This window comes from Heterocephalus glaber, unplaced genomic scaffold (assembly GCF_053883595.1).
Source record: "Heterocephalus glaber isolate CG9 unplaced genomic scaffold, H.glaber_assembly_v1.0 deba00000347, whole genome shotgun sequence".
Lineage (NCBI taxonomy): Eukaryota > Metazoa > Chordata > Mammalia > Rodentia > Bathyergidae > Heterocephalus > Heterocephalus glaber.
In genome coordinates, this window is record NW_028258143.1 from 49,556,423 (window position 1) to 49,578,763 (window position 22,341).

At 39.0% G+C, this 22,341-nt stretch overlaps 1 protein-coding gene and 1 pseudogene across 3 annotated transcripts in view; one reads left to right on the forward strand and one right to left on the reverse strand.

Annotated features, from left to right (window-relative positions):
- The window catches only part of Cfap210 (cilia and flagella associated protein 210), a 31,341-nt gene that overhangs the window by 7,808 nt on the left and 1,192 nt on the right, over positions 1-22,341 (reverse strand). Inside the window, exons 2-7 of one of the 3 annotated variants that reach the window (XM_021238616.2) lie at positions 13,925-14,151; positions 11,630-11,803; positions 11,328-11,521; positions 4,435-4,556; positions 4,271-4,343; positions 3,646-3,802 (exon numbers count right to left, since the gene is read on the reverse strand). In XM_021238616.2, the coding sequence (XP_021094275.1) occupies positions 3,646-3,802; positions 4,271-4,343; positions 4,435-4,556; positions 11,328-11,521; positions 11,630-11,803; positions 13,925-14,151 (947 nt within the window). The remainder of the gene's footprint in view (positions 1-3,645; positions 3,803-4,270; positions 4,344-4,434; positions 4,557-11,327; positions 11,522-11,629; positions 11,804-13,924; positions 14,152-22,341) is intronic. The other 2 variants (XM_021238618.2, XM_004857634.3) reach the window with 2 other exon arrangements.
- LOC101721292 (calcyclin-binding protein pseudogene) lies at positions 7,970-8,894 on the forward strand (annotated as a pseudogene).

The window sequence follows — 22,341 nt, forward strand, 5'->3', positions numbered from 1 at the left end:
GAGGATCAAGAGTTCAGGACCAGCCTAGGCTACATAGCAAAAACCTCTTGAATGAATGAATGAATGAAATTGTATAACCAGAAGAAATACTATATTATATACTTAATGTGGTCACTTGGTTCAAACTTTTAAATATTTTAACATAGATGTAAAGTGTCCTTCCACCCCATTCACTATCTCCCTCTTCCTGATCCCCCACCAGACTCAATCAAAGTTACTAGTTGTCCAGACTTTCTTTTTGTATATATAGAAGAAAACAGAGATAAATGCTATAACATAAAATTTTAAAATACATTACTATTTTTAAAAATAAAAATCTGTTCATAGCAGCAATACTCCATGACCCCTGCCTGAGTTAACTATCATAAAAATGATATGCCTTTGAATGCCTTTGAATATCAATAGCCTGGGTATATCAATATATCAGTTTATTTGTAACTATAAGTAGAAACTAATTTAAGGGGAAAGTTGTTTAGATATGACATTTGATCTTCCAATTATATTTAAAATTCAGGGTCTACTATGTGCCAAGTGCTCTTAAGTACTCTTCTATTTTCTGGGTTGCTACTTTCAAAAGCCCACACTCAAAACCAGGTGTGGTGGTGCACACCTGTAATCCAGCACACTGGGAGGCTGAGGCAGGAGCTTCAGTTTGAGCCCAATCTGAGTAACTTAGCAACTTAGCAAGTGTTATGTCAAAATAAAAGACACACACACACACAAATGCTGGGGATTTAGCTCAGTGTAAAAGCCCTGAGTTCAATCTTCAAATAACACACACACACACACACACACACACACACACACAGAGCCATAATCTGGTTAGGAGCTATACCGGTCAATATGAAAACACTAAACTGTTAAAAGTAATTACTTTGAGTGATTTGTTGCAAGTTTTATTTCGTGACTTTTTCTCCAGTGTCATTGTAATGGACATATAGATGTTTTATAATGAAAAAAATACTGAGTTAACACCAAACTAATTCTTATTTTTAAAGGTTGAAAGTTTCAAGTGAAGGTCACATAACTCGTAAATGGTGGAGTTAGCATTCAGAACTAGGTTTTGTCCTATTCCAAATTAACTTAGAAATTAACTTAGAAAGATAAAAATTATTGTACTCAAGATCCAAGAACAAGATTTATGAAAAAGAAAGAATAAGATTATAAGCAAATGACAGCTAACATTTTAAAAATTCAGGGTTGGGGGCATAGATGCACTTGTCAGTGCAAGGCCTAAGCTCAATCCCCAGCACTGCAAAATTTTTTTTAAATTAAAAAATCAATAGAAGGCTTGGAATATACAATTGAGGATAACTCTCAAAGTAGAAAAAAAATTAGCCAGTTGTGGCTAAATTGGGATCAAAGAGACTCAGTGGCAATTTTAAAGTGGGTCTCTGGCTTTTTGCTTCCTGGCCATGAAGTGAGCAGTTTGCTTTGCCACATGCTCCCTGTCAGTATCATCCAGCACCCCCAGGAGACCCAGAACCCTGGGTCTCCCTGATCTTGCACTGGAACCTCCAAAACCGTGAGCCAAAATAAACCTTTTCTCTTCATATGTTAATTATCTCAGGCATTTCATTATAGTATAGAAAGTTAACATGAAAGTTAAAAAAAAATTTCTCAGTGTGAAAGAAATATAAGTTTTTAGATTGAAAGCATCAACTGAGTCCCCACAGTAAAATGAATGGAGGTACATTGCTGTGAACTTTTAGAGCACCAGAGATAAATAGAAGACCCTGAAACCCTTCAAGAAAGAGAAAAGAAAAAGAAAAATCACCCCACACACTGGAAGAAAACTATAAATGGCAGTATTTATTGCTTTCCAGTAGCAATACTGGATGCTGGGGGAATATGAAGCCATGAATACAAAATTCTGAATTATGAACCCAGAATTCTGTAACCAGTTAAATTAGGTATCAAGTATGACTTTGGAATATAAATTTCTCAGATAATTCAAAAATTTTACTGGAAGAGACAAGAAAAAAAGTGAAAATAGAAGGAAAAAATGGAGACAAAGCTTTTGTACATAGGGCGGGGAGAGGCCTTGGGATAAAATATAATAAATAAAAATTTAAAAAGTTTAAAAAATCTATTTCCACATAAACCCATATTCATGGGTACTGGGGTGAGGGAAAAAAATTTACCTCCCATATATCCTTTGTTAGGAGGCAACTCAGAGATGTATTTCAGCAAGATGGGTGTAAACCAAGAAGAGGAAGATTAGATCTAGAAAGTGGGAGGAAGTAGGTGTGGCCCCAGAAATGGCATAGGGAAGCCCCAGGATGAAAGCTGGGCAATCTGCCTAGGGAGCAAGGGGTCCAGAAAGAAGAGAGGAGGGAAGACTGGACAGGCAAGAAAACCAATAACACAGAGCATTTCATATTACTCAGTTGAACATTTGAAAACTAAAAACTACATCACAACACACATTTGGCACAACTTTTTAAACATATGGAACAACTTAAGCCATCAAAATTGATCACCAAAAAGAGGATAAAAATAAAAGGGCCATCAGAACAACTGAAAACAAAGAAAATAAAGACAATCATACTAACCATGGGAAAATAAACATTTATGTAAACAAAGAAATAAAATCGCAGTATATTGCTTCTTTGGCAGAGAAAAATATTTACAAAATCATAACACTGATTTAAGTAAAATTGTGACAATTATTTAGGGGAGTGTGAGGGATGAGGAGGAAGCTATAAAGGAAAAGAACTAAATCCTTGACTACCAGGGCAGAGAGCCAGAAAATTGCTAAAACTGATAAATCAAGATATATATCTTTCATGGGCCGGGGATTTAGCTCAGTGGTTCTGCCGCCTGCCCCGCGAGCGCAAGGACCCAAGTTCGATCCCTGGTACCAAAAAAATATATATATATCTTTCAGAACCAAATATATTTTTTAAAAATACAAATATAGGACCTAGGGGTATAACTTAGTGGTAGTGTCTGGCATGTGTGAGGATACAGATATACATGTAGATAGACAGAGAGAGTGACAAAGAGAGAAAGGGAGAGAGAGAGGAGAATGAACATAAGCTTAGGATATAATTTTGTACCGGGGAAACAGGTAAAATAACTTGGGAATAGCTGCATCTAGGAGGCAGATAGAATGGTGCGATGAACTGCTATTATTATTCTAAGGCTTTTGAAGTTTGATGTTTTCGCTCTGCACAGATTAAGAATAAAAACTAATTTTAAAGAAAAATGTGAAAATTATTAAATAAATTGCAACAGCCATAAAATATTACCATTTACTAAGCAGATATTAGTAGCACAGGAGATACCAAACATAATCCTTACCACACTTATTTTGAGGACAAAAAAATTCATTTGGAAAGAAAACTCATTGTCTTCCTCCCTACATGAGAGCATATACGGTACACACAAAACCAAAGCAATGCAACTCCCACACAGGGGCCCTCCCTTACTGCATGGAGACTGCCCTCCCAACTGCATGGAGACTTGTTTCCCACTCCACTATTTTTTTTAATATATTGAAAGTTAGAGGCCGAGGATTTAGCTCAGTGGCACCACGCGTAGCTTTGAAAGCGCAAGGTGCCGAGTTGGATCCCCCGTACCAAAAAAAAAGTTAGGCATTTGACTTTATATACTTTTTGAACTTTTGTTTTTTAAACTTACAAAAAACAGCTTTCTGCTTTCATCTATCTTTTCTTTTTTCTTTTTTAGTTTTTTTCTCATTTCTATTTCATACAATAAATTTTGTCGCTTTATCTCCTCGGCATCTTTTTCTTCATGTTTTTTCCTCCTTTCTTTTTCTTCTTCATGTTCCTTTATTCTAAAGCAAAAACATAAAAGTAACTAAGAACAAGCCAGAAAAATAGGTTATACTTTAAGGAAATAAATTAGATTTAACCTGGGATAATTTGAAGCTTAAGGAAGAATTTGTGATTTTCTTTGGGGAAAAGAACAGACATGAAGTAGCAGTGACTAGAACAAATCCAAACAAATCCAGAATTGTCAGTGCTTTCCCTGCTTCCAAATTTGTTTCATTCCTCACCAAAACAAGATGAGTGTTCCCTTTCTTGAGAAAGAAGCAATTAACTGAATGACTGGAAGGGATAATGGTGACCTTATTTACAGAAAAGTCCCTAATCTCCAGTACTTCTCAATTGCAGCACCAGTTGGTGCTACATATGGTAAGGGTCTGAGCCCTCAGAAGCCGCAGGTGACAGAAGGAGAGCAGCAAAGGTCCCCTTATCCAGATGGCCACCCTGCTGCCATGCTTCCTGGGGCCCGGTGCTACCTTCGGACGCTGCCTCCAAACACTGGCTCTCGGGGCTTGTGTGCGAATCCTTCAGACATCTCTGAGGGGCCTCCTGCTCAGGAGATTGATCTCCATCATCACCTCTTCCACTCGGCTCCCCAACCCCACCACCGTCACTCCTAGGAGCCCCCACACCCACTCACCTGGCCGCAACCCAGCATGTCCACCTGCCTGTGGGAAACCTGCACTCCCTGTCAGCCAGTCAACTGCCGGCAGCTGTTCCACTGCTACGCCAGCTGCTCTCTTTCCGATTGTTTCTCCCTTCCTCAACAGGAAGACACAGGACAAATCAACAATCTAAGCAAACAGCTGAGAAACAGTCCTCTCAGCTTCAGGGAGAGGAAATTCCCTTCCCTTGCAGTAGAGGACTATAGTTAGGTGAGCCAATAAATCCGAGACAGGAGAGTCCTTGGTCTATAGAGTTACATCCATTCAGAGTAACCAGGTTTATGATTGTCCTAAAATCATAAGTTTTCAATTTCTTATTTCCTTCTTTATTTTAACACTTTAATATTTTATATCTATTAATATTATAGTAATAAACTCACAAGTATACAATCAAGATTTAAACCACATTATAAAAAGAGATCTCCATGGGCCGGGGATTTAGCTCAGTGGCACTGAGCCTGCCTCACAAGCTCAAGGTCCTGAGATCAATCCCTGGTACCCCCCCAAAAAAGAGAGATCCAATTTTGTCTTCTTTTTTTTTTTTTTTTTTTCATACCAGGGATCAAACTCGGGACCTTGCACTTTCGAGGCAGGCACTAGAACCACTGAGCTAAATCCCCAGCCCGGGATATCCAATTATGTGAAACTAAGTTTTTGAAGTTTTCAAACTGCTACTTTAAGAGAAATCAAGATATAAAACATTTACAGCTTTAACATTTCTTAGAAAATCCAGAACTAACATTATATCCATGCATCCACTGTATCATTCCTTATTTTAGCAAAAAAAAAAAAATCTTACCTATTCTGTGCATGAATAAGACAAAAGAAAATGCTGCTGGACATGGTGGTGCACACATGTAATCCTAGCACTCTGGGACGCTGACACACAGTGATTGCGAGTTCAAGTCCAGCCTGGCCAACTTAGTGATTTAGCAAGGCCCTTTCTCAAAAATAAAAATAAAAAAGGCCTGAGGATGTAGCTCAGTGCAAAGACCTTGGGTTCCATCCCCAGTACTGCGAAAAAAATTTTTTTGTTTGTTTTGTTTTTTTGGTACCGGGGATCGAACTCGGGTCCTTGCACTTGCGCAGCAGGTGGCGAAACTACTGAGCTAAATCCCCGGCCCAAAAAAATTTTTTTAAAAAGGAAAATTACAAAAATATCTCAGTGTCAGTGAAAAGATATTATCAGTAATATGCATAAAATTAATAATTAACATTTAATTTCCTCTCCATAAGGACTTTTACTTTGGGGGTAATTTGTCTTAATGCAAAGTTAACATGTTGAGGGAAATTTTAGGTCCTCTGGATCAAGGCAGAAATATGAATAAAAATTCATATTTTTACATCCAACTCCCATCCCCAGAGCAGACATCAGTAATCTATAGAAAACTGTGTCCTGCTGAGTGCTGCTGGCCTTTTCCCTTAATGCACAGGGCAATCTGTACCAATGAGCTCTCCAGTCAGAGCTGAAGAGGTCAAGAAAGCTCTCTGCTACCCTTGACTGACCATCCCACACCTGCGTCTATCTAGCCCAGATACTATTCTCAAGCCTAGATAGATCTTAAGTAGTCCTCTTGTAAAAGCAGGAGGGAACACTACCCAAAATTTGGTTCAGGTGTCAAGGTTAACAACACCCCTTCTGCCAAGAGGATTTGAGAAAGTATTACATGACTCCCAGGCAGAGCTGGGCAGGTGCAAGTAGGGCTGCATCGGCTCTGGCATAGCAGAGGGTGGACTTGGGAGAAGTTTCTGTACATGCTGGAGTTACACTTCCTGCTAGTATCAACAGAAGGTGAGCTGAGTTCAGGGGCCCCTATCAGCCTGTCCAGAATCAGGGCCAAAGGGAAGGTAGGGTTGAGGCCTCAAAAGAAGTTGGAAGTCAAATATAAAAAATGAAGAGTGCTCTTTGTTACAAAGGTCAGGCTTGATTCTTACAGAGACAACTACTAGGCATTGACACCTGGCTATCGCATAGGTACTTTACACTCACCATGTCTAAAACTAGTGGCACTGGGCCGGGGATTTAGCTCAGTGGTTCCGCCACCTGCCTCGCAAGCTCAAGGACCTGAGTTCGATCCCCGGTACCAGAAAAAAATTAAAAAAAAATAAAACTAGTGGCACCATCTTCCTCTTCTAAAATGATCTTTTTGGTCTCTTTTTCTTGTTTTGGTGAAGAGTACCACCACCTTTCCAGTTGCCTATGCTAGAGACCTAGGAATCATATTTAATGCTTCTGTAATTTTTAGACCTTATATTCAACTATCTAATAATTATTTATTGAATTTCCACTATAATGATGAAAACATACATGGTTCCTGCCCTCAAAAAGCTTACTTTTGGGGGCTGGGGATTTAGCTCAGTGGTTCTGGCGCCTGCCTTGCAAGCACAAGGTCTTGAGTTTGATCCCCAGTACAAAAAAAAAAAAAAGCTTACTTTCTAGTGAGGGATACAGGCAAAATCAAACAAAGAAAATAGACAACATAATTACAAACTGGTGTTACAAGAAAATAAGCTAACAAAAATAATGACTGAATGATTTTGATCACTCTGAACAGAGCTATACCATAAGTCAGGAAAGAAGCCCTCAGATGGAGAATGGGAGGATAAAGCTCCAGCTTTATGTATGTAAGAGAAAGTATTTAAGAAGCACTGAAGCAAGGAAGTTCTTAGCAGAGCTCAAGGTCCTGGGCAGTGGGGGCATGGTAGGGAAGGGGAAGAAGCAGAGAGGAGGTTGAGAAGAGATGAGGCCTCCAGGGCACGGCCAAGATTCCATTTTACTTTATTTTATTTTTGAGAGAGTCTTGCTATATAGCATAGGTTGGCCTCAAACTTAAGACAGTCCTACTGCTTCAGCCTCCCAACTCTAGGAATATAGATTTGTGGCACCACACCCAGCTTCATTTTATTTTAAATGAATGAGTAGAGACTCAAGTGATGAAGGTAGAAGAATATGATCAATTTTCATTTTATTTATTTATTTATTTATGGGGGGGGGTACCAGGGATTGAACTCAGGTCCTTGCACTTGTGAGGCAGGCGCCGGAACCACTGAGCTAAATTCCCAGCTGCTGATCAATTTTCATTTTAATTGAATTTCTGTAGTTGATCAATAGCGAACCTGATTGGAGAATAAGAAAAAATATAAGAGCAGGGCATGGTGGTGCATGCCTGTAATCCCAGACTTGGGAGGCTGAGGCAGGAGGATCACTGCAGTTCGAGGCCAGCCTCAGCTACATGAGTTCAAGGTCAGCCTGAACTGCATAGCAAGACTCTGTCTCAGAAGAAAAAAGAAAGAAAGAAAGAATATGACGCCATTTAAAAGGCTGATGCATCCCCAGCACTGCAAAAAACAACAAAAGAAAAAACAAAAAAACCCAGGTGCAGAGGGCGGGCCGCGATCTCGCGCAGGTAGGGTGTGTGAGCGGCTGCCATCCCATGGTCAGCGCTGCTGCTGAGGTCCACGCTCGCGGAGAGCGCGCTGGGTCCGGCGGTTCCTGTCCTTGCGTGCACGCCTGCTGCTCTGGCCTCCGGTCTGACCCAGCCCGCCCATGGCTTCAGCTTTGGAGGAGTTGAATGATCTAGAGGAGGTAAAGGTGTTGTTGGAAAAGGCCACTAGGAAGAGAGTACGAGATGCCCTGACAGCTGAAAAATCCAGGATCGACACAGAAAAAGAGAACAAGGCGCAACAAAAATCATAAAAGAAACCAGAATTTCTTGACAATGAAAAACCAGCTGCTGTGGTTGCTCCCATCACAACAGGATATACTGTGAAAATCAGTAATTACGGATGGGATCAGTCAGATAAGATTGTGAAAATCTACATTACCTTAACTGGAGTTCAGCAAGTTCCAGCTGAGAACGTGCAGGTGCATTTCACAGAGAGGTCATTTGATCTTTTGGTAAAGAATCTAAATGGGAAGAGTTACTCTGGGATTGTGAACAATTTCTTGAAACCCATCTCACTGGAAGGCAGTTCAAAAAAAATCAAGACTGATACAGTTCTTATAGTATGTAGAAAGAAAGCAGAAAACATACGATGGGAATACTTGACTCAGGTTGAAAAAGAATGCAAAGAAAAAAGCCATCCTATGATGCTGAAACAGATCCTAGTGAGGGATTAATGAATGTTCCAAAGAAAATTTATGAAGATGGAGATGATGATATGAAGCAAACCATTAATGAAGCCTTGGTGGAATCAAGAGAGAAGCAAGCCAAAAGAGACACAGAATTTTGAGACTTTTAAGTCCTTTTGAGAACTATTATGTGGAAATACTGCTATTTCCAATAAGGGAATGTTGGTGAGCTGCACATACAAATTTGACAGATAACTACAAAGCCTTCAAAGTAAAGGCAATGAATTCTCCATTTCTTATTGGAGGATTTCTTTAAATAAGATATGCATATTAAACATTTCCTCCAAAGATGGTTTCATTATACCCTGGTTATTTTTTTTTAAATTCTTTTATTGGTACATTTTAGGTATGCAACACAATTACATTTCTCACTGGGAACTTGTACCTTTATATGATGCATCTTGGTTCTTATTTTTTCCCCATTCCTAGCCCTCCCTTCACCCCCTCCACCCTTCCCTATTTACAAAGACTTTATTTCCATTTTTTCCATTTCTCAGCATTTTTCCTTTCCCTTCTTTCCTTTCCCCTGCCCCTCCCACTACTCCTACCCCTTTGGACCTTTTCTTCCTATTTTGCATTATCGATTATTCATTCTAATCATTGGTACATTTTAGGTATACAATATAATGACATTCATCATTGGAAATTTACAACTTTACATAATCTCTCTTGGTTCTTATTTTTCACCCTTGCCCAGTCCTCCCTTCAACCCCTCCATTCCTCCCTATTTACAAAGATTTTGTTCCTGTTTTTCCATTTTCTCATATTAATTCCATACCCTTCTTTCCTTTCCCCTACCCCTCCCGCTTCCTTCCCCTTTGCCCCTTTTCTTCCTATTTCACATTACCTATTATACATTTTAGTCCTTATTTATACTTTCAGTTTCTCACACCAGAGAAACTATTCGGTATTTATACATGTGTGCCCTATTTATTTCACTTAAGAGTATTGCCTCAATGTGCATCCATTTAGCTATAAATGTCTCTAATTTCTCATTTTTTATGGCTGAGTAGTACTCCATTTTATTTTTTAAAAACCCCACATTTTCTTTATCCAGTCTCCAGTTGAAGGGCATTTGGGCTGTTTCCAAGTTTTAGCTATCACAAACTGTGCTGCTATGAACATGGGTGCACATATATCACTGTTATACCCTGGTTATTTTGTTTAAGGAAGGGTTATATGGTATTCTCATTGAAATATAAAAATCAAGTCTTGGGGCTGGAGATTTAGCTCAGTGGTTCCTCTGCCTGCCTTGCAAGCACAAGGACCTGAGTTCGATCCCCGGTACAAAACAAAAAACAAAAAACAAACCCCAAGTCTTGTCTAAAGAAAACATTATGTGTGTTTTTGTTCAGCTAGAAGGTAGAAAACAAAAGTATTTGCTCGCCTGTAAGTTACAGATGTCAGCTCCCACTTAATGTAAGAATAAGAGTAAAACTGAATTTTTGTATAAAATTCAAATTTGCTGTAGAATGGATGATCCCTTATTACTAGCTTAAGCAGTGCATATACCAGGGATTACCATGCACTAATAAGCCAATCACAAATGTTTTTCTCTAGATTCAAATATATTTGTTTATGAATATAAAATTAAGAATAGACAAGCATCTTCATATAGTAGCAGTTAGTAAGTTCTACCATGGATCAGATACCAATAACCATAAAGCAAAAATAATTAATTTGAAAATCCATCTATTCCTATGTTCAATAAAGTTGGATTTTTATGTAACAAAAAACCCCCAAACAATTAAACAAACAAAAAAGGTGAATGCAATAATCCATGGAATATATGAAAGTGATTTGGACTAAGGTGATAGCAGTAAGCTCAAGATTTGTTTCAGAGAGGAAAAACAAATTCCTGATGGATCTGACAGGGTAAAGGAAAACGAGGAATCGGGTGGATTCCTAGCTTTCTGATTTGAACAGCTGGGTGGACAAGGGTCCACAGTAAGGATGGGGAAACAATAATTCTGTGCTGGACATTTTAAGTTTGACCTACACGTGAGACATTGAAATGGAGACATGGAGGTTGCCAACACTGACGCTGGGGCCCAGGGAGCGGTCTACACTACAGTATCAGTTCTAGGCTGGCCCTGAAATCTGTACACTGCAGGAGATCACCTAAGCCCTCGTCCCTCTTGCTCCTCTCTCCCAAGATCATCTTACCTGGGAGAGAGTGGTGCAAACTATCCTATGATGATTTTTCCTTTTAGGGAGAAGCTGATGGGACCAACCATCAGTGTTTGTATAGGTTTCCACGCACTTTCCACTTATATTTTCTAAGAAATTTATCATTATATTCTAACTTATGTTTTCCAGTTTCTACCCTCCTTCCCCAGATGGTGAACTTAAGGAAAAGATTGTATCATATTCTCAAACAAGGTGTACCAGCCTCTTCCTAGAGAAAGGCTTACCTATCTAGAGAAGGAATGAAAGCTTTGCAGTACCAATAGGTATTCTGCTAAGTTCCTTTCCAACATATATATCTATGGTTCTTGGTCAAATTCCTCTCCTTGGCATCACTATAGTGCCTTATGTGCCTGACCCCATCAGGCTGTTAAACATAGGCAGACCCTTACAGACTCTTCATGAGAGTGGACTAGTGAGTTTCAACCTCTTTGTTTGCACTTTATCTATTAAATATGTTAGCATGTATTACTTTGTAATTAGAAAACAAAGTTATATCCATTACCAGAAAATGAGGAAGATACAAAGGAGGTAATTATGTATACATACTGTTTTAGATGCTCCTCAGCAAGAGCCATTCTTTCTCTGTGTTGTTTTTCTGCTTTTTCTTGCTCTTTTTTAAAAGCTTTTTCAATGTTGAGTTTCAGTTGTTCTTCCCATTTGGTATCTGGTTTTATCTTACTCTTACAGAATTCAATCTGGGCATCACGTTCTTTCATAACTCTACTGAGAAGAAGTCCTGACTGGAAAAAAAAATTGCAGTATTTAAGAAAATAACATCTACTTAAATGGAGATTATAATTAATTATGCATGTTGAATATATAAAAAGAGAAGAAAATTCAAATAGTACATGAAAATTCTTCACTCTTTCTGTCTGGTAAAAGTGATACTGCTTTGCATATTCAATGGCCTTTTTTCTTTCTCCTTGTTTGTGGATTTCCTCTTCCAGATCCAGGATTTGTCTTTTGGCTTCAATTTCTTTATCGCGCATTGTTTTGGTTTTAAGTTTCTGTTCTTTCATCCCCTGTAAAAAGACAAAGGCCATGTTTTTTATCTTCCAGTGCTAGGAATCAAACATAGGGCCTCATGCATACAAGGTAAGTGCTTTATCACTAAGTTATACCCCCAACTCCAAACCAATTTGTATTTTGCAATTTAATTTTACCAAAATTTAACGTTATAATAATTTGAATTGTCCTTATGAATTTTACTGCATTGGCATATTTAATAAATATGAAGTTACAGTTTTGAGGTAATTTTTGAAATTGAATTCTTGTGGGTTTGATTTTGTTTTGGTTTGGTTTTTTTTGGTACTGGAGATCAGCACCACTGAGCTAAATCCCTGGCTCATGAAATTGAATTCTTTAGGTATGTACACTTTTAAATGGTTCAAACCCAAAAATATTATAGGGGTACACAGGGAGCTTCGCCCTTCCACCCTAATTTCCATCTGCTATCTCCTCTCACTCTAAGATCACCTCTAGTATGAGGTTTTATGTTTATTTCCAAAGTTCCTCTCCAGTTAAACAATAAATATATATCTTACTATTTTGCTTCTTTAGGAAACCAACAGTGGCATTTTTTTCTTTGTACTAGGGATTGAACTTGGGACCTTATGCTTGCAAGGCAGGCGGCAGTACCACTGAGCTAGATCCCCGGCCCAGTGGCATATTTTTATGTTCTTCTAGACATCTGAGGAGTTTACTGAAGGTCTTATGTCACAGGAGGTCTTTCTTCCCCTCTGGTGGCCACTTTCTATGTTTGGAGAACAAGTTACTTGTGATGACTGTTAAATAAGTCTATGATTTATGTTCTGGGATTCTATAATTTATATTAATATTTTATTGTTTTGCTTTTTAAACCTGGGCCTTTAATCCAGCTAAAATTCACTATATATTTTGTTTGTTTGGTTGGTTTTGTTTTTTGTTTTTTTTGTACCGGGGATTGAACTCTGGACCTTGCACTTGCAAGGCAGGTGACGGAACCACTGAGCTAAATCCCCAGCCCTCATTTTCGATATTCTGTACAATTGGTATCGAATTCAATATTTTTCATCTGCCAATTATCAAAGTAATCAGTTATCGAATTCCTATCCTTTTCCTTCTGGTTTGCAATGACATTTCCGTCATATGTTGAGTTCTCATATATAACACAGGTTTGTTTCAGTGACGGTGACCCTCTTAGAGCTTTCAATGATACAGCCTGCTGTGGCACACGTGCCATAGGTTCACCACCACTGTTCTAGGCTGTTTCATCTGAACTATTCTATTTTGTCAACATCTTTGCCTGATCCCAGTTTTAATTACTACTGTTTTTTGGTTTGGTTTGGTTTGGTTTGGTACCGGGGATAGCACTCTGGACCTTGCGCTTGCAAGGCAAGCGTGGCACCACTGAGCTAAATCTGTGGCCTCAAATTACTACTGTGTTTATAGTAAGTATTGCTGCTGGTAAGATGCATCTTCATTTATTCTTCTTTAGCACCGATGGAGACATAAGACATTGTGTATAGTATGCTACTTCCATGTAAAAACAAGATAGAGGAGCTGTATCACTCTCCCAATCTTTATCTGTCAAAGTTTTTTTAATCAAGTTTTTTAGATTATAACTTACATATGCCCTTAATATTTAGGTTTACAAATAAATGCAGAAGAATTCCACTCTACAGAAGATAATTACCGAGCCGGGGATTTAGCTCAGTGGCGCCACGCCTGCCTTGCAAGTGCAAGGTCCTGAGTTTGATCCCCAGTATGGGGCAAAAAAAAAAAAAAAAAAAGGATAGTTATCCAAGAGAAGTGGAATCACATGTGCTGAATAAATTCTACAGTAATAGGCAGTAGATCAGTGGTGACCCAGGGATAGAGAGGAGTAGGTAGGACACAAGGAAATTTTGGGGTAATCAATATGCTCATTAGCTCCATTGTAATGAGGATTTGGGGTATATACACAGGTCAAAACTTATCAAAATGTTCACTTTAAATGCATCTAGCTTATTGTATATCACTCCCACCTAAACAAAGCTGTTAAAAATGTGTTTCAATGCATTTTCTGACACTGTATGCACAGAATTATCCATAAAGAAGTAGAGTATTAAGAGATAAAAGTAATTCTTCAGTGCCATGTGAACCTCTGGGGGATTAAAACTTACTGCATATGTATTAGTCCAATGTTTCACCACTTCTTGGGATTGGAGATGCATTTCTTGTTTTGCCTTTCTTTCTGCACGAAGAGCTGCTGCTTCTCTTGTCAAACTGTCCAGGCTATCCTGAATCCTTTTCCACTCATCATGTGGAATTATGGTGACCTGACGGAGATCCACTTTGCTAGGTAGAAGAGGTGGGTAGGAAACTTCACTGTCTTCAGAGTTCCTTATTTCTAATAAAATTTTAAAAATTACTATTAAGGACTTTCAGAAGGACTCTAAGATATTTTTTCTCAGAAACTTCTATATTGGCATGACACCTGAAAATTATTTAAAATATTTAATTTACTCTTCTTGTCTTAAGAATACCCAACATGAAGTGGAGAAAAATACGAAAGTTTGAAATCATAAGACACAGATTTGAGTCGTTGGTCATCTCCCTACTGTGTAAACTAGAGCAAGTCATTCACCTTCTTCCTGGTGCCCTCATCTTTAAAACTGAGATCAATAAGGGCTGGGGATGTAGCTCAGTGGTTTCGCTGCCTGCTGTACAAGTGCAAGGACCCAAGTTCGATCCCCAGTATCAAAAACAAAAACAAAAAAAACCCCTGAGATCAATAACAATTATTTCAATAGGTTACTATAAAAGCATTTTCAAAGTTAATAATGTGATAGTTCATAGATGGATAATCTTTATTTTGTTTATAAATGGATAATTTTGTGGTTGTACACACTGTGTGATGGACTCTATTCAATTTCTTCCCTTTGGGGGGATCCAATTAGTTTGCAGATACTTCCATCTCCCTTGCTAATGATTATTCCTCTATTAACCACAGAAAGAGGATGAAAGGTTTATTTGTGATTTTTTTTTTGGTACTGGGGATCGAACTCAGGTCCTTGAGCTTGCGACGCAGGCATTGGAACCACTGAGCTAAATCCCTGGCCGCTGTTTGTGATTTTTTAAAGAAAAGTTCTTCCTTGTTCTTCTGGGAGACAACCAAGAGATTCTTAAGCTGGATATAATCAAGGAAATAAGAAAGATGGGTAGGTAGCTGTTCTATGACCACAAAAGGGGCCACCAGCTTTAGATGAATAATATTGTGAACTGCAAAGAAACAGAGGAAGAAACTAGGGCAGTGGCTGTGAACTATGGCACATGTGCCACAGTGGGCTGTTTATATCATTGAATGCTCTAAAAGGTTTGCCATCACTGACCTAGGACAATGGTGATCTCATTATGCTGCAAATAAACCCAAACTGAAGTATGAGGTACCTGTTATATGAATCAATTTCCTTATTTCTGAACATGATTTGAGTTGAGGATTGTTATACAAATTCAAAAACATTCTAAATGACACAGTAGAGCTCATTAACTGTTCTCTTTGGAGAAATGTTCCAACCCCTTTGATCAATTGAGGTATTTAATTACTAACAACCGAACTCATTCCACTAGATTAAACAGAAAAGGACTTCATTAAGGAATATTAAGTAGCCCTGTTGAATCTCCTAGAGAGCCAGAGAGCCATCTTTGGAAGATATACATATCCAAACTCTCACACAAACCACATCACGAGGTTCCAGTGAAGGCCCATGGCCACTGACATTGGTGAGACAACTCACTTGCTCCAGTTTATAAATTGTCCCACTAGGTATCATATATCTGAATGTTTACTGCTGTTGCCTCTGAAATTAGTATACTTTTGCTGCCAGTCTCTTCAGAAAATGGATTCCACCTGCTATTTGTTTCTTTATTGCTCTTTGCAGAATATAAATCTGGCATATGTAAAACTGATTGGTTGTCAGCTTTGCATTATTATAATGAAACACCCGAAGTGCACAACTTAGGTACTTTGCCTCATGGTTCTAGAGGTTCTAACCAAACTCAGGGAGCCCTGTTGCTTTCAGCCGGTGGCCAGGACAGAAAATCATGGCAGAAGTGTGAATTGTGAATAGCAGTCAGTCATGTCATGATCCAGGAAGCAGAAAAAGAGGATGGGGCTGGGGCCCCACAATTCCCTTCAAAGGTACACCCCCAATGACCTAAGGGCCTCTCCCCAGGATCCCCTCTTAAATTCCATAGTACTTCCCAATGCTGTTACCCTGGGAGGAGGCCTGTAACATGTGGGCCTTTGGTGGATAAGACTCATATTCAAACATAGCACCAAAGAACTGTCAGGCACATCACATAATAACAGTTACTTGTGAGATGGGCTTTGGAGAGGAGTCCAGCCCTGTTCTGCCCCCTCTACAAGTTGCTAAGATACCGGTTTTCATTGAGATTTCTGTTTTTCTAGGCTATCATGGGACTGGAAAAGAAGTATGGGACTAATGCAACTTAAAATGCCAAAAATTGAGGCAGCCACCTGGTTCCACACTACAAAGACGCTAAAGACACAGAGGACACCGGACACCAGACCATGGTACTGGGTCCCACCGCCCCCGGCCCAGAGGTAGGGGCTTCTGAGCCACCGTCCCACTGCTTCTGGTCCACAGGAAGGGGCTTCCTGGCCACCATCCCTCCCTCTGCCCCCAGCCCAGAGGAAAGGGCTTTTGGGCCGCCTTCTGTCCTGCCGCTCCCGGCCCAGAGGAAGGGGTTCCGGCCACCATCCCTACCCTTGCTCCCCGCCCCGTCCCACCACTCCCAGCTCAGAGGAGGTGATCCTCTCGGGTGCCAACAGCACCCCCCCCGCCCCCCCAGTCAAAATGAGAAAACACGTAAATAAGTCTCAAAACCAGACTTCCAGATCACCTGCAGCAACCCCAAAGGGAAATGAGATGGAACACTCTGATACTCAACCACCTGGACCCACTGAACTGGCAACAAAAGGGGATCTGGAAAAAAGGAAATCAGAAATAATTTCTCAGATAACAGGAAAAATTGTGCTCCTAGTGCAAGACATGATTAATAAATCTAGAGAGGAGCTGAGGAACATGATAGAATCCCAACATAGGAAACAAATGGAATCCATAAAACACATACAAATAGATTTCCAGGAGATGAAAAACTCCATTGAAAGTCTACACAGCAGAATGAGCCAATGTGAGGATAGAATTTCAGATATAGAAGATAAGATTGCAATTAATGACCAGGAAAAGAAAATTGCTTCAAAATTATAAGGGAACACAAAAAATCAATTCAGTAGCTGCAAAATGATGCAAAGAAGAATAACATAAGACTGATTGGAGTCAATGAAGAAACAGGAGAGAGTGCAGATGACATAAAAAATCTCTTCACAGAAGTAATGGCAGAAAACTTCCCAAGCAGGGGAAAAGAGCTTGACATACAGATAAGTGAGACATATAGGACTCCAAATAGCCTTGATCAAAAAAAACTACACATAGGCATATAATTGTTAAGATTCCAGAAACACAACAGAAGAACAAAGTTCTCCAAGCAGTCAGAGAAAAGAAACAAATCACATACAAAGGAAAGCCCATCAGAATCACAGCAGACTTCTCAACACAAACCATCAAGGCAAGAAGAGCTTGGAGTGACATATTCCAAACCCTAAAAGAAAACAGCCTCCAACCCAGATTAATGTACCCTACAAAACTATCTTTCAAAATGGATGGAGAAATAAGATACTTTCATGACAAAGAGCACCTTAGGAACTTCATGAATACCAAACCAGCACTCCAAAGAATTTTACACAATATCCTAGGAACAGACATTGAGGATCACAACCCCAGGAAGCAAAGCAGAATGAACCCATCTGGCATGACAAGAAATTAAATGTAAAGGGGGAGAACCCAACAAAAAGAAAAAGTCATGCCAATGACAAGTCAATACGTTTCAGTTATAACCATCAATGTTAATGGTCTCAATTCACCAAACAAAAGAAATAGACTGGCAGAATGGGTCAAGAAGCAAAATCCAACAATATGCTGGATACAAGAAACACACTTCATTCAAAAGGAAACTCATAGACTGAAAGTTAAAGGGTGGAAAACAATACTGCATGCGACAGGAACCTGAAAAAAAGCAGGAGTAGCTATCCTCTTGGCAGATCAAGTAGATTTCAAACCAACACTAATTAAGAGAGATGAAGAAGGACACTACATCCTTGTAAAGGGAAGAATCCAAGAGGAAGAGATGACAGTCATAAATATCTATGCACCAAACACTAGTGCACCCAACTATATAAAACAAAGACTAACAGACATGAAAATTCATATATGCGCTAATACAATTGTAGTGGGGGACCTCAACACCCCACTGTCACAAATAGATAGATCAACTAGGCAAAAATTAAGTAATGAAATACTAGAACTCAATTGAACTCTTGAACAAATGAACTTAACAGATGTTTACAGAGTCTTCCACCCCACAAAATCAGAATACACATTCTTCTCAGCTGCACATGGGTCATTCTCCAAAATAGAGCACATACTCACACATAGAACATGTTTAAGTAAGTACAAAGGAATTGAAGTTATCCCCTGTATATTATCAGACCATAGTGCGGTGAAATTTGAGATCCATAGCAAAAGAAACTGGAAAAATTTCATAAACAGGTGGAAATTGAACACACTTCTGAATAACCAATGAGTCACAGAGGAAATTAAAGAAGAAATCAGACAGTTCCTTCAATTAAATGACAATGACAATTACAACATATTGGAATCTATGGGACACAATGAAAGCAGTCTTACGAGGGAAATTCATAGCAGTGAATATGCATATTAGGAAAACAGAACGAGCCCAATTAAACAACCTCATGCTGAACCTCAAGCTTCTAGAAAAAGAAGAGCAGGACAACCCCAGAGCTCATACAAGGGAAGAAATTATAAAGATCAGAGGAGAAATCAATGCAATGGAGACTAAGAGAATGATACAAAAAATCAATGAAGCCAAGAGGTGGTTCTTTGAAAGAATCAACAAAATTGACAAACCTTTAGCCAAACTTATCAGAAAAAGGAAAGAAAAAGCCCAAATCCATGCAATTAAGAATGAAAAGGGTGAAATGACAACAGACCCAGCAGAAATCCAGAGGATCATCAATACCTACTTCCAGAACCTATATGCCAATAAGATGGAAAACACAGAAGAAATGGACAGATTCCTAGATACATATGAATTACCAAAGTTGAACAAAGATGACCTAAAAATTCTAAACAACCCAATATCGACCAATGAAATTGAAAATGTAATTAAAAACTTATCAACTAAGAAAAGCCCAGGCCCTGATGGCTTCACTGCTGAATTCTACAAGACATTTAGAGAGGAACTGCTGCCACTACTGTTTCAACTCTTCAATGAAATTGAAAGGGAAGCAATACTCCCAAATTCATTCCTGGAAGCAAGCATCACCTTGATCCTCAAAGCAGAGAAAGACCCAATCAAAAAGGAGAACCATAGGCCAATCTCACTAATGAACATAGATGCAAAAATCCTTACTAAGATACTGGCAAATAGAATGCAGAAGATCATCAAGAAGATCATACACCCTGATCAAGTGGAATTCATCCCAGGGATGCAGGGATGGTTCAATATACACAAAGCAATCAATGTAATACACTATATCAATAGAGCCAAGGACAAAAACCATATGATTATCTCCATAGATGCAGAAAAATCATTTGACAAAATCCAACATGCATTTATGATAAAAACCCTACAAAAAGTTGGGATAGATGGTCTCTACCTCAAACTGATAGAAGCCATCTATGAAAAACCAACAGCCAATATCATACTAAATGGTCAAAAACTGAAATCCTTCACACTAAAATCAGGAACAAGACAAGGATGTCCACTATCACCACTCTTGTTCAATATAGTTCTGGAAACATTAGCCACGGCAATTAGACAAGAGAAAGAAATAAAAGGAATAAAGATAGGAAATGAAGAAGTCAAATTGTCATTATTTGCAGATGACATGATACTCTATATAGAAGACCCCCAAGAACTCCACCAAAAGTCTTCTAGACTTAATAACCAAATTCAGTCAAGTAGCTAGTTACAAGGTCAACACACAAAAATCAATAGCTTTCCTCTACACGAATGACAGACTCACTGAGAGAGAAACAGGGCAAATAATTCCTTTCACAATAGCATCCAAAAAACTGAAATACCTAGGAATCAACCTAACGAAAGAAATCAAAGACCTCTTCTCTGAAAACTATAGCACTCTGAAAAGAGAGATTGAACATGATATAAGAAAATGGACAGACATCCCCTGCTCCTGGGCAGGAAGGATTAATATAGTGAAAATGGCCATACTTTCAAAACTGCTATATAGATTCAATGCAATTCCAATTGAAATCCCAGCAGCATACTTCATGGACCTTGAGAAAACAATCCAAAAATTCATTTGGAGCAAGAAGAGACCCAGAATAGCAAAAGCAATTCTAGGTAACAGAGACATGGCAGGGGGTATCACAATCCCCAACCTGCAACTATACTACAAAGCTACTGTGATAAAAACAGCATGGTACTGGCAAAGAAATAGACCTGAGGACCAGTGGAACAGATTAGAAGATGCAGAAACAATGCCAGACCCACTCGGCCATCTCATCTTCAATAAAGGAGCCAAACACCCTCACTGGAGGAAAGATAGCCTCTTTAATAAATGGTGCTGGAAAAATTGGGTTTCAACTTGCCAAAGATTAAAACTAGACCTATATCTCTTCCCATGCACTAAACTAAAATTGAAATGGATTAAAGATCTAAATTTTAAAATAGAAACTCTGAACCGGTTGGAACAGAGGTTAGGTAGAACTCTTGAAGACATTGGTGTAGGAAAAGATTTTATGAACAAAACCTGAGTTGCCCGTGAACTAGCAAAAACAACCAACAAGTGGGATCTCTTCTTATTAAAAAGCTTCTGCACAGCAAGAGAAACCACCAGCAGTGGGGAGAGACAATCCACAATGTGGGAAAAAATGTTCACCTGCTCTTCCTCAGACAAAGGTCTACTATCTTGAATCTATAAAGAACTTAAAAAGATCAGACCTCCCAAATTTAAAGACCCAATCCAAAAATGGGCATCTGAAATGAACAGACATTTCTCACACAAAGAAGTAGAAATAGCAAATAAATACATGAAAAAATGTTCAACATCACTGCTCCTTCGAGTGATGCAAATGAAAGCAATGCTGAGATTCCACCTTACTCCAGAAAGAATGGCTGCTATCATGAAATCAACCAGTAACAAATGCTGGCGGGGCTGTGGGGAAAGAGGAACCCTGCTCCACTGCTGGTGGGAGTGTAGACTGCTGCAAGCACTGTGGAAATCAGTATGGAGATACCTCAAAGAACTAGGACTGGAAGTCCCATTTGACCCAGCTATTCCCCTGCTGGGGATCTTCCCCAAAGAATTAAAAGAATCATACCACAGTGATATATGTGTGCCCATGTTCATAGCAGCACCGTTTGTAATAGCTAAAACTTGGAAACAGCCCAAATGCCCTTCAACTGGAGACTGGATAAAGAAAATGTGTTTTTTTATAAAATGGAGTACTACTCAGCCATAAAAAATGAGAAATTAGAGACATTTATAGCTAAGTGGATGCACATTGAGGTGATACTCTTAAGTGAAATAAATAGGACACACATGTATAAATACCAAATAGTTTCTCTGGTGTGAGAAACTGAAAGTGTAAATAAGGACTAAAATGTATAATAGGTAATGTGAAATAGGAAGAAAAGGGGCAAAGGGGAAGGAAGTGGGAGGGCTAGGGGAAAGGATAGAAGGGAATGGGATTAATATGAGAAAATGGAAAAATAGGAACAAAATCTTTGTAAATAGGGAGGAATGGAGGGGTTGAAGGGAGGACTGGGCAAGGGTGAAAAATAAGAACCAAGAGAGATTACGTAAAGGTGCAAATTTCCAATGATGAATGTCGTTATATTGTATACCTAAAACGTACCAATGATTAGAATGAATAATCGATAATGCAAAATAGGAAGAAAAGGTCCAAAGGGGTAGGGGTAGTGGGAGGGGCAGGGGAAAGGAAAGAAGGGAAAGGAAAAATGCTGAGAAATGGAAAAAATGGAAATAAAGTCTTTGTAAATAGGGAAGGGTGGAGGGGGTGAAGGGAGGGCTAGGAATGGGGAAAAAATAAGAACCAAGATGCATTATGTAAAGGTACAAGTTCCCAGTGAGAAATGTAATTGTGTTGCATACCTAAGATGTATCAATAAAAGAATTTAACAACAACAAAAATGCCAAAAATCTTGCTGCTGTTATCAAGATTAAACTTTTTTTAAAAATACACATTTGCAGGATTGTTGCAAGCCTTTGGTTAATTTCCAGAGTTCTTAAAAAGTTGATTTTGACACTTTTTGCCACGTTGCTTCTTGATTTTTGGAGAAGAGGACTTTCAAAGATCCTTATTCTACCATTCTGGCTGCTACTTCATAAGGTCTCCACTACACAAAAACCGTACCAAGTAGGGTCCTGTGTTCCTGGCACCAGGGGTGG